Source organism: Tursiops truncatus, chromosome 14 (assembly GCF_011762595.2).
Source record: "Tursiops truncatus isolate mTurTru1 chromosome 14, mTurTru1.mat.Y, whole genome shotgun sequence".
Lineage (NCBI taxonomy): Eukaryota > Metazoa > Chordata > Mammalia > Artiodactyla > Delphinidae > Tursiops > Tursiops truncatus.
The window spans coordinates 44,544,839-44,557,093 of NC_047047.1; the positions used below are offsets into that span (position 1 = coordinate 44,544,839).

Genomic DNA, 12,255 nt, shown 5'->3' on the forward strand with positions numbered 1-12,255 from the left:
GAACTTTCTGGTTTTCTGGCACTCGGTGAAGGAAAGAACACTCAAATAGCACTCTGTGTTTCCAAGTGGTACCCTCTGAGAAGGTCAGAAAAGTAGTAAGATCCTAGTTACCCAGGTTGGGACACTGAAGTAGTAAAGAGTTTAACTGGCTTTCTTTTGTCCCCAGAGTAACAAACATACTTGGGAATGCTACTTGTTAACTCTTGAGACTAAAACCCACTTTTATGAGTTCATTATTTTGGACATACTGTGCACTTTAGAATGAGAGGCTGGTAAATTTTTTGTTTTGTGTCCTTGCTAAAATTAGCTGCATACATTGCACCATTGCTTTTCAAGTTGATTTACATTGAACACAGCATTGAGTAACGTCGCTGATTTCTTGGCTTGGTTATTTCATTTGCATGGGTAGTTTTTTTGCTCTTTTCATTTGTTTCCTAGTAGTTATGCCCTTTGCTGAGTTCCCTCAATAAATTCATTAATACTTTCAGAGAGCTGAGAGGAGAAAAAATTACGTTATAGTTGGTTTGATTTAAAGTCTGTTGCAATGACTTGATTTACAGATTCTGTGTCTCAAAGTACCAAACTGGACGACAACGCCAGTTTAATCTAGGAGAAGTATTAGCTACAGCGTAGAGTGGAGCTAGGAAGGCGGACTAGGAAGCGCCAGGAATGGGGAGAGGTGGGTGGCGGGCCGACCAGAAGCCTGGGAAGCCCCCAGATCCCGCCAAGACCGACGTGAAGCCTGGCCACGCCTCGCTGTCCACGGTCTCCACCCTCTAAGGGTCAAGGTCCCCATGGGTCGCGCTGTGTCCGTCGGTGCCCCCACCTTTGCCCTCCTCTCCACCTAGTCCGCTCCCCCTCTTCCTCGGTATGTCAGCTCGTAACAGCCTCGGGGAGCCGCCACTGCCCGAGCGGCAAAACGACGCGCCTGAGACCTCGCGCGGCGCGGAGGACGGAGGTCGGGGCGGCGGGAGCGGTCGGGCCCCGGGGCAACGGGAGGCCCGCGAGTCGTCGAGGGCGCGGGGGCAGGCGGGGCGCCGAGCCGAGTGTCCGGCGTGGGGGTGGGGGGCGGCGCCCTCGGCGTCTCCGTGACTGCGCCTCCGCGCCCCGGCTTGCCGCGGCTCCCGGGATGCGCGGAGGCGGCGGCGATGGCGATGATGTCTCTAGCCCTGCATCCTCCCGGGCGGCGGGCGGAGCTGGGGTCCGAGCTGCGATATGGAGGAGGAGGGGCGGCGCTGCGGCCACCGGGCAGGTGAGAGACCACGGGCCCCTGGAGGAGGACGACCCCGCGGGGACCGGGAGGGCCGGGCCCTGAGAAGCCGCCGGGTGAGCGAGGAGGCGGCCGCACAGGTCCAGGCCCGGCCGCCGTGCACCGGCGCTCCTGGCGCGGCCTGCGGGGAAACCATCTCGCGCCTGCCCTGTCGGTTCCCCGGCTCCGCGGGACCCGTGGAACCCCTCCCCCGCCGCCCATGCCCTGCCTGAGCCCTCCCCACCTCACCAACCCTCTGCTGCATCTTTTACAAGCTTCCCTGGACCGACCTAGGCCCTCCTTACCATAACCTTCCCCAGCCAGGGGAGCCCCTACCCATCTCAAGTCCCTGGTCTGGGTCGCTGTGCCCTCCCAGAAGTCTCCCACAACATCCTCACACTGGAGGTGCTCCGCAGCCTCCCCTCTCCCTCATCCACTGACAGACCCGACCCTATCAGCTGCTCTGGGCTTCGAAAGGTAGTTCCACTGGGGAGAAAGAGCATGGCCTCTGAAATCAGATAAATCTGGCTTGAATCTTAGTGACCTTGGACAAGTCATCTAACTTCCCTGATGTTTTCCTGATCAATACAAATACAGTGGGAATAATAATAATAATAGTACAGAACCTTGTTTTCTTGTGAGGGTTGGTTAGACTGAGAATGCCTGCCCTCGAGGAACTGAGGATATAATGAGAAAACAAGAGTTGGAAGAATCCAGGTCATGAGTTGACTTGTAAAAGCTCATATAAAATGTTTTAATATGTACTAAAATATTAAGACAGCACACTAGATTATCAAGAGGCTCTTCACACACATCCTAATGAGAAATTGCTGGACAATTTTCACTTATTATTTCTTGCTTACTTTAGGCTCTCTCTTTCTTAGTTGTAATAAGATGCATATGATATGAATTCATTCCTTCTTACTGTGCTTAATATGTTTTCTTCTTAAGACTGGTGTTCCAACTTAAAATTTCTCTGATTTTATTACTTTAATTACATCTTCTTCCAGAACTTGTTTATGGTCCCAGAGATAAAGAGTAACTTGTATGCTTGCATTGAAAAGAATGTTGGTAACCTTTATTTAATATTTAGGAGTAAGTAGCAGATAGGTATTCATTTACCGCCTCCCTCCCCCAAATAAGTGAGTTTTATAGTTCTTCTATCATAGCTTTTCCCCAAATTGTCATCTCAGCCTCCTCTTTCTTAAAGTCTCAGAAGTTAGTCCTAAGACCTGGGTTTACTTTCCCTCCATTTCCTTACTGCTTCTAAAGTTTCTCTGCCCAAACCTTTACTTCTGTTCTGTCTTCTGCTTTTTCTCCCTTTTCTCTTTCCAGCCTCTGATTCCTTCCTTTTTTTTCTAATTATCCCAAATCAGAATGATTTATAGTTACTTTATACCAGAACCATAATTTTTCAACCTTGCCAAAAAGGTACATGGAAGTATGTGTGTGTGTGTGTCTGTATTCAAATTTTGGGCTCCAGGAACTTTGAGTTGGGAAGGGATTGCAATACCTACTTCGCAGGATTATAATGAGAATGAAATAAAGTTTGATAACCTATGTAAAGCTTCCAGTAGAAGTGCCTGGCATATAATAACCACCTAGTAAATTATAGCTGCTGTAACTGTCTTCTGACTGGGACTCCCTGCCTTGATTGCTTTGCTATTCTGTTTAGCTTGGTGGTGGAGTGCTGCCTTTAGAGAGCAACTGCTTAGGTTCAAATCCATACTGTACCCCTTTAAGATAGGTGCTCTCTTTCTCTGACTCAGTTTCCTCATCTGTAAAATAGAGGTAAGTTATACTATCTCAGGGTTGTTTTGACGATTCAATATATTAATAGTGTGGAGCACTGAGAGCAGTGCCTGGCACATCACAAGCACTTAGTAAAGTGAACATACTAATGATAGGACTGATCATTATATTCCTGACCCAGAAGTCTACTTTATTTTTTAATGTATTGAAAAAATTTAAGTTTATTGAAGCAATTATAATTGGATAGAAAGTGAAAGTTGCCCCTCAACTCCTCCAAATCCTTTTTTTTTCCTTCTGCCTCTTATCTTTGACTAATGTTGGTGCCTCATCATTCCATTTTCCCCTTTCCAAATTTCTTCCAGCCTGGGGTCTTCATAACTTCCATCATCCGCTTCTTTTTTATTACCCACTTACTCGATATTTTTCTTAGCATCCTAATTCCAGACTCTTCATCATTCTAATTTCCCCAAGCCAAATTTCTCCTTCTCTCTTCGGGGTCAGGGGAATTTGCTATAAACAGTAGTATCACCTTTCTGCTCTTCTTGCTTCCACAAATTGGATTTTCTCTTCTACTTCTTTTTTCATCAGTTAACCCCAATCCTCCAGTTAACAATTAAAAAATTAACAGTAAAAGGTTTTTTTTTCCACTACACAGGTATCAAAAAGGGTTCAGAAACAGGCACATACTCTTTTAAGTGAAAATAATAAGCTATCCATTATTATTATTTTTTAATTCTAATCATCAAGAAACAAAAGGTCAGGATTATTTTTTCTATCTCTTTTATATCAGGAAAGTACAGAAAAGTTGGTCCTACTTCTCAGTGGAGAAATTCATTATATTGTTATGATCTGTACTTTTGACCATTGAGAATGTAGAAGAGGTTATCTTCTTCCTTCATGAAGGACACCAGTTAGTTTTATGGATCTCCCCAGGACTGAAATTTGTCTGATACTCACTGGCACAGCTGTACATATTATTGAATGCTGGGTGACTTCTGTATTGGGTGGTCCATAGCTCCTGCTTGGAGGCCCCAGTAATACCTCACTAACCAGGCCCCTTCCTCTATACCCCATGATTCAGCAACTAAAGGGTTAATCCTAGGACAGCTGGAGGCCTCTGGGACTCAGCTTGAGCTGGTGGTTAAATATTCTGAACATCACCCATGGACCTCCCCAATACCACTGGTTATTCCTAAAGTACTGGATTAAAGCAAGTTATTTTTGGTTGCCAAGAGCATTGCACCAGTCTCCAAGGAACAACTTAAGCTGTACCACTGGAAGCATCTTTGGGAGCGGGATGGGCACCAGGCCACACAAGGCTTTGGGATTTGGGACAACAGAACATTATGTGAGTGTATTTTAAATCTCATTGCAAAATGGAAAAAAATGTTAAGAAAGTAAAGGACCAAGAAGAAAAAGAAGTTGTTCTTTAAAAGTAGAGGCTGTGTCTTATTCATCTTTGTACCCACGGTACCTAGCGTAAAGCTGGAGGAGAGTATGCACACGGTAGATATAAACTGGGTGAATGCATGCATGAATGGGTGCATGCCTCCTGCTTCTCCACGAAGATATTCCTGCTGGGATAATGACAACTCACATTTATATAGAGTTTGCAAAGTGGTGCTTCGCCCCTTGTAAATCTCAGATATAATTCTGACACCCTTCATTACTTCCATTTTTTCCCTCTCAAATATAGTCCTACACAAAGTTCTTTTCCAAAGGAGAGTGCGGAGTTGGCCAAAAAATCACAAATAGGGAGAAGAAAATATAAATAACGGAAAATAAAGGATTCTTCCTAGGAAGAGGAGTCGGATTTGTTAGTGATGTGTGGGAGTTACGTAAAAGGCCACAGTATACACTTCAAAAGTAGCCTCTTGCTTATGCATCAAGCACAGCACGTGCTGTTTCTTGCCTCAGTCCTTCTGCTGCAAAGACCTACTCGCCTTCTCCCAGCCTGTCTGACCCCACTCCCTGCCCCTCGCCTTCCACCCAACTAGCTCCTCCTTATCGAGAGCTGCTTTACCCTCTGTCAGCCTTCACCCCGGGCTGGATTATGTCCCCCTTCTTTTCCTCCCACAGTGTGCTGCCATCAGCTGATTTGCCACATTTGGCTGCAATTTCATAGGTTGATCTCCTCCAACTAGATTGTGATCTCTTTCGTGGAGAGATCATGTTCTCGTGTCTTCACAGTGTCTGGCACTGCAGAGTTTCCGAAGGTAACATCTGCACACCCATCCTTCAATCACAATCTCAAGGGGTGAGGCCCAGGAATCTGTTTTTTGTTTAACCCACTCTCCAGATGATGCTTAACCTAGTTTGAAAACCACTGTGTCATAAAACCTGAAATCAGCTGGATGAATGTATTTTGAGGTCTTTGTGTCTTTCCTGTGTGGGGCTTTGCAAGGAGAAATGCTTTCTAGGCACTGGGTCAGAGCTGAAAAAGTCTAGTGCTTTTGTAAAAGATCATGAGGTCACTCTTCTTTCTCCATTAATTCCTTTCTGTTTCTGGGTATGCATTTTTGTGCACAGGCTTTTCTGCCTTGGGCCTCTTTTGTCAAATATCGCTCATCTGTGAGTTGAGGCCCTGACTCCCTTCACACAGAAGGAAGTCATCTCTCTCTGAAGATGAACTCAACAGACCTCCCTCAGGATGCTCCCAACACTACCCTGCTACATGTGCCTCACTCCCAGGGAGAAAACAGCACTGCTGTCCAGGAAGACCTCCAGGACCTCATCCACACGGCCACCTTGGTGAGCTGTACCTTTCTGCTCGCAATCATCTTCTGCCTGGGCTCTTACGGCAACTTCATTGTCTTCTTGTCCTTCTTTGATCCGGCCTTCAGGAAATTCAGAACCAACTTTGATTTCATGGTCCTGAACCTGTCCTTCTGTGACCTTTTCATTTGTGGCGTGACGGCCCCCATGTTCACCTTCGTGTTGTTCTTCAGTTCAGCCAGCGGCATACCAGACGCTTTCTGCTTCACCTTCCACCTCACCAGCTCCGGCTTCATCATCATGTCCCTCAAGACAGTGGCGGTGATTGCCCTGCACCGGCTCCGCATGGTGTTGGGGAAGCAGCCAAACCGCACGGCCTCCTTTCTCTGCACTTTGCTCCTCACTCTGCTCCTCTGGGCCACCAGTTTCACACTCGCCACCTTGGCCACCCTGAAAACCAGCAAGTCCCACCTCTGCCTTCCCATGTCCAGTCTGATTGCCCGAGAAGGGAAAGCCATCCTGTCTCTCTATGTGGTCGATTTCACCTTTTGTGTTGCTGTGGTCTCTGTGTCTTACATCATGATTGCTCAGACCTTGCGGAAAAATGCTCAAGTCAGAAAGTGCCCCCCTGTGATCACAGTTGATGCTTCCAGACCACAGCCTTTCATGGGGGCCCCTGTGAAGGGAGGTGGAGATCCTATCCAGTGTACCATGCCAGCTCTTTACAGGAACCAGAATTACAATAAACTGCAGCACGTTCAGACCCACGGATACACCAAGAGTCCCAACCAGCTGGCAACCCCTGCGGCCAGCCGGCTCCAGCTGGTGTCGGCTGTCAATCTCTCCACGGCTAAGGATTCCAAGGCGGTGGTCACCTGTGTGATCATTGTGCTGTCGGTCCTGGTGTGCTGCCTTCCACTGGGAATCTCCTTGGTGCATGTGGTTCTGTCCAGCAATGGGAGCTTCATCCTTTACCAGTTTGAACTGTTTGGTTTTACGCTTGTATTTTTCAAGTCAGGATTAAACCCTTTTATATATTCTCGGAACAGTGCAGGGCTGAGAAGGAAAGTACTGTGGTGTCTGCAGTACATAGGCCTGGGTTTTTTCTGCTGCAAACAGAAGACTCGACTTCGAGCCATGGGAAAGGGAAACCTCGAAGTCAACAGAAACAAATCCTCCCATCATGAAACAAACTCTGCCTACATGTTGTCTCCAAAGCCCCAGAAGAAATTTGTGGACCAGGCCTGTGGCCCAAGTCATTCGAAGGAAAGTGTGGTCAGTCCCAAGATGTCTGCTGGACATCAACACTATGGTCAGAGCAGCTCAACCCCCATCAACACTCGGATTGAGCCGTACTACAGTATCTATAACAGCAGCCCGTCCCAGGAAGAGAGCATCCCACATAACTTACAGCCAGTAAATTCTTTTGGATTTGCCAGTTCCTATATTGCCATGCATTATCACACCACTAATGATTTAATGCAAGAGTATGATAGCACTTCAGCCAGGCAGATTCCAGTCCCCTCTGTTTAGAGTCATGGAGGCTAGAGAATCTTATGTAAATGTTTTTGTTTCTGATACTAATTGATTTTTTTAAATTCTGTGAGACCAGAGGTACATCAAAACTTAAAGACCTAGACAGTTGACACTAATGACTCCCTTTTGTCTGAAGTATTAGCATCTATTCGTTTGCTTTGCAGTTTCTTGACGTTTTAAGAGTTGATGTAAAAGTTTATTATTTTACACCTGACCTGTGCTCCAATCTTTTGTACTAAACTTTTAAATAGATGCCAGGGAATGATCATGCTACTGTATTAAAGTAGGGAATGAACTGATTATGGTCATTTGAGTCAATGTTATGGTTCTTTGAAGTAAGTATGAGCTGGAATTTTTAAAGAACGTGAAGGTATCATCTTTACTGAGGCATTATTTTTATTAACTGAATTATAAATTTTGACTCTTTGAAGTGTTGAATTGGGATCAATATACTTTTTTTGGTTGCAGGCTTACTGGAATAAATAACACATTGTTAAAGCAGAAAATCAGAAATGTATTATCTATAACTATTTTTACCAAAAATACACGAGCATTAGTTACTTTCTTTTCATAAGACAGCCAACTAAGAATAGGGTATTAAGATTATTACCATTTGTAATTGTAGACATTATTATTTTGTGTCAGCTGAGTAGCTGTATAGTTCTTTTAAAAAGAAGTCTGGGACTTCCCTGGTGGCGCAGTGGTTGAGAGTCCGCCTGCCGATGCAGGGGACGCGGGTTCGTGCCCCGGTCCGGGAGGATCCCACATGCCGTGGGGCAGTTGGGCCCGTGGGCCATGGCCGCTGAGCCTGCGCGTCCGGAGCCTGTGCTCCGCGATGGGAGAGACCACAGCAGTGAGAGGCTCGCGTACCGCAGAAGTCTGTTTTTTCTTGCTAAAAATGAATTATTCTATTTCAGAATGATCTTACCCAAGAAACCTAGTGAGGAGGACTGCATCTGTAGTAGAGGGGTGCTCTCCCTGGGGTAGTAGGCACTAACGGTGGTCATCTCATCAGGGTGCTGTTATGTGGGAAGCAGGCTAGACTGTTGTGTGTAGACTCTTGTATGTACAAGAAGGCATAAGGATGAGATGGGGGTGTTTCGATCTATGCTTTCCTTCTGTGTGAGAATGATTTGTTAACAACCTGACGAAGACTATCTTAAGTAACTATTTAGAAAAATTTTTTGGTCTTTGTTTATATATTACCATGGTAGAAAAATTCTTAAGATGATCTGTTTTCAAACTAATTGTGTTATTTCTCTCCCATGAATCTTAAACTGGAAATGGGCAATAAGGCAAAATAGATTAAGTATTTCTACACTTAAACTAATTTTATTATATACTCTGTGATTCCTAGCGTAACTACTGTAAACTTATATTTTTATGTAAAAATGTTTTCATTATACTGTTGGCATTTGAACTCAATACAATTTTGGAACTATAACTTCTAGACAAGATGAGCATCAAGATACAAAACCTATCTTTATAAATTGTTATATTCAAGAACAGTTATTGCAGATTGGAAGGTACTTTGTCCCTTGGATGAAAGGTGTTCAGTTTATAGCATCCTCTCCCATGCTGTTCCCAAATACAGAGGTCATGAGACGCATGGAGAAGACAGCTGGTACTCAGCTAGAACTCTGCTCAGTCTCATCTAATAACTCTTACCTTCCAGGATCAACCAGTCATTTCTATTTCCGAGGCTTAAGTATGAGATATGGATTTTATTTTGCTGTTAAATTCACCTTTTAGGACTCTCTCCCTTCTGTCCTTCTCTCTCTCGTCCTTTTATTTTTGCTGTTAAATTTTATAACAGAAGATAAAATATACACTCTTCTTTTTTTCCTTTGGTAATTGAATGCTATTTTTGGAAGTCACTACGACCTATTTCAACTGTGCTTTTATATTTTTAATACAACACTATTTTCATTTATTAATACTTCCATGAGGTAGGTTCGTATATTACCTCTTTTTAACAAAGAATTAAGAAATAGAACATCCTCTCCCAAGATCATTTGAAGAATTGTGGCAAATTAGGAATGAAACTTTGGTCTAAATTCAGAACCTCGTATTTAAGTCAATAAGCCAAACAGCTTTATAAGTAATAACATTGCAATCAAGAAGCTATTTCATACTTTTTAAGGTATGACTCTCTTTTTTGGCCAGGCATTTCAAATGTGACTCAATAAAAGATTTTTTAAAAAGTAATTTCTACTTGTAAAACTAAAAATGACAGGTTTCCTTTGTGACCTCTGAGTCTGAGATGATCTGACCCATCTTTGGGAGGTAAAAATCATAGCATAAAGACAATAAGCATGTGCATATGAGGTGTTCGGTCTCTTTATGCTCATCAAGAAATTATTGACTTAACTTGCATGAAATACATAGCAGGCTAGATTCTTAGCCTTCCTGTATATTTATATCTCTGTATCTATGTCTATGTGTAGATATATGTAGATACAGATACAGAGATAGATATATGTAACTTGTCTCTTCATAAGTTATATATGTCTATCTATATCTATGTCTATATGGAGATAAAGATATAAATAGACATATATAACTTTTCCATAAGGGCTAAAATGAGAACTTTTATAAAAGTAATGAGAATTCAGTTGAATATGACTAATTAGCAGGGTATATTAATTATTTCTCTTGATGCTTTACTGTGATGCAAATTGTTCTGATGTTAACCATTAGGTCAGATTTGTATTTCTGATGCTTTTAATGTTCTTTTAAACTAATGTTTGGAAAATAAAAATAATGAAAAACCTAACATTTCTGAACATCAGACTGCAATACTTTTACTTTCCTGTCAATCATTTAAAAACCATCGGAGAATAGCAGTGTTGAAACTCAGAGAGTGTTCTTTTCCTTAAAAGACAAATAACTTGTTTGACCACATTGTGTAGCATGCATTTGTGCTCAGAACAATCAAGAATAATTAGTTCCAAAGGTTAATTATTTACTAAACTAAGTTTATCACCCAGCGGGAAAACTCCTAACCATTTCAAAAACTTCTTTAAAATGAAATGAATCTGGAAAAAGATACGGAATTCTGGGTATTTCAGTTTATCAATCATGGTTTTAAGAATCAGAAAACATTAATTTAAGCAGAAAAGAACTGAATATCGGAAATCAGATGTCTTCTCAATCATTAAAAGGTCAAGGCTCTATGATGACATGTCTGCAGGAAACATTCCAGAATAAACAGTACCAGTCTGACTAGCCAGCAGAGATGCTTTTTCCGCTACAGCCAGGAAGGGAAGGAGTGAGGAGGCCTCCTTGGACCTTGGACTTCAAGGATACCTGTTGAAGTAGACATCCAGAGAGATCAGGAAGCTGCTGCACTGCCACAACCTCTACAACTAACCCTCTTGACACCTCCAAAGCAAATGCTAAACATCAAAGCAGTGCCGCAGAAAGAAATTTGGCACCAGGCATTTAGTTGGCAGAACCCAATTTACATTTAACCCTAGTTTCTGTGAATCTGGAAAGTGTAGTTACACTAAAAAGGTAAACTAAAAGGAGGTTCAGAACAGATACTGAGTTCCAATCCACTCCATCCACAATGGTCCATCTTTTTGACGCTCAACATTTATAGCTGCTCCTTTAGCCATATTTCCAAAGAACACCAACTCTCCCATTTGAAATAATGCAACTTCTCTCATTTAAACAAAAACATGCCTCCTCTCTTCCAGAGGAAAAATGCAAAGTCCGATCAACTATTCTATTCCTCGGTAATGTTACTCTTCTGGTTCAGTCAAAAATCTCAACTTTATATTCTGTAACCTAAGGATGAAATTGTAAAGTTTACCACTGTATGGTCAGGCCACTTAAGATGACTGTTCTCTTGTTCTCTGTCCATCCCCTGCCCAACCAGTGCCTGCTTCACCTGCACCCTGTTCACATGACTGACCTTCCTGTGAACTTGCCCCAGCTGGTGATTGTTCTTATCAAAGGGGCAGTGAGAGGCTTGATAAGAGGCATGCCCCTGTTGGTTTCCCTGGTAACTAATGAGCCCACCTGATGTCAATTCCCCTATAACTGGTAATTCCCCCCACAGGGAGCGAAGACTGCTGCCGTGTCCTGCCCGTCGTCCACCACACACAGTGGGCTGTCGCTCCAGGACCTTGCTTCAGACATGTAAGCTCCCCCATCCATTAAACCATTTGATACCAGGGTTCTAGGCCTTCCCCAGTCAATAGAAATTGATAAGAGGCCAGTCAAGAAATTCAGGCAAGGCTTTATTGGCGCCTCTGTTGCAGCAGGAGGGTAGCGAAAACAAGTAACAAGTTCCCTTGCTCACTCCCCAAGGTGGAGGGAGCTGGTTCCTTATATGGGGTTGAGGGTAGGGGTGTGACCAGGGGTCGGGCCAGAGGGGTGGCTTAGGTGTTTTGCCCACCCCTTTGTTGGTATTGAGTGCTGGGGGCATGTGCAGTACCCTGCTTTTGCTCCCGACACCCTGTTTTTACTTCCAGCTCATCAGAAGTGGCATTTGGGGATTTTTGGTCTTTTTGTATCTTTTGTCTAGAATTTGCCGGAACTGTGCATGGACAGCAGCTACTTTTAGTCCCTTATAGTTTTCTTTGTATCAGTATTTTCTTGCTCCAGGAGATGTTAGTCCAGGCGCAAGCGTTGCAGCACTGGAGCAAAGGGTCCCAGGTCCCAGCCTGTCTCACACTGATGTCTCTGTTGCTGACTCCAGGCTCTTTCTTCAGTCTTGAAGCTGGGCAAGCACAGGCCTTGTAGGCCTGTGGGGTGCAGCCCAATAACCACCAACAAACACATCTTATAGAAAGTAGCAGAGAAAACAGGGTAAGAACAAGAAATAGGTTGAAATGTTTCATAAGGGAGAAAATATGGCTGCCAATATAGGCCTTACTTGCTTCTGATCAGGAAGTTGTGGTTGGTATTTTGTAACTTCCACTACTCCCTGCTTCCTATCCCTTTGCCCTCCGCTAGCATATTGCACAGTCTGAGAAAATATATAACTTTTATAA

At 43.7% G+C, this 12,255-nt stretch overlaps 1 protein-coding gene across 1 annotated transcript; it reads left to right on the forward strand.

Annotated features, from left to right (window-relative positions):
- The first annotated feature begins 3,914 nt into the window (after nucleotides 1-3,914).
- GPR75 (G protein-coupled receptor 75) lies at nucleotides 3,915-11,122 on the forward strand. The gene has a single exon (XM_033838564.2). The coding sequence runs from the start codon at nucleotides 5,627-5,629 to the stop codon at nucleotides 7,247-7,249; it is 1,623 nt and encodes a 540-aa protein (XP_033694455.1). The 5' UTR covers nucleotides 3,915-5,626; the 3' UTR covers nucleotides 7,250-11,122.
- The last annotated feature ends 1,133 nt before the right edge of the window (nucleotides 11,123-12,255 follow it).

What these genes read in the sequence shown, in the direction of transcription:
- GPR75 (XM_033838564.2), top strand. Translation starts at nt 5,627, where the DNA reads ATGAACTCAACAGACCTCCCTCAGGATGCTCCCAACACTACCCTGCTA.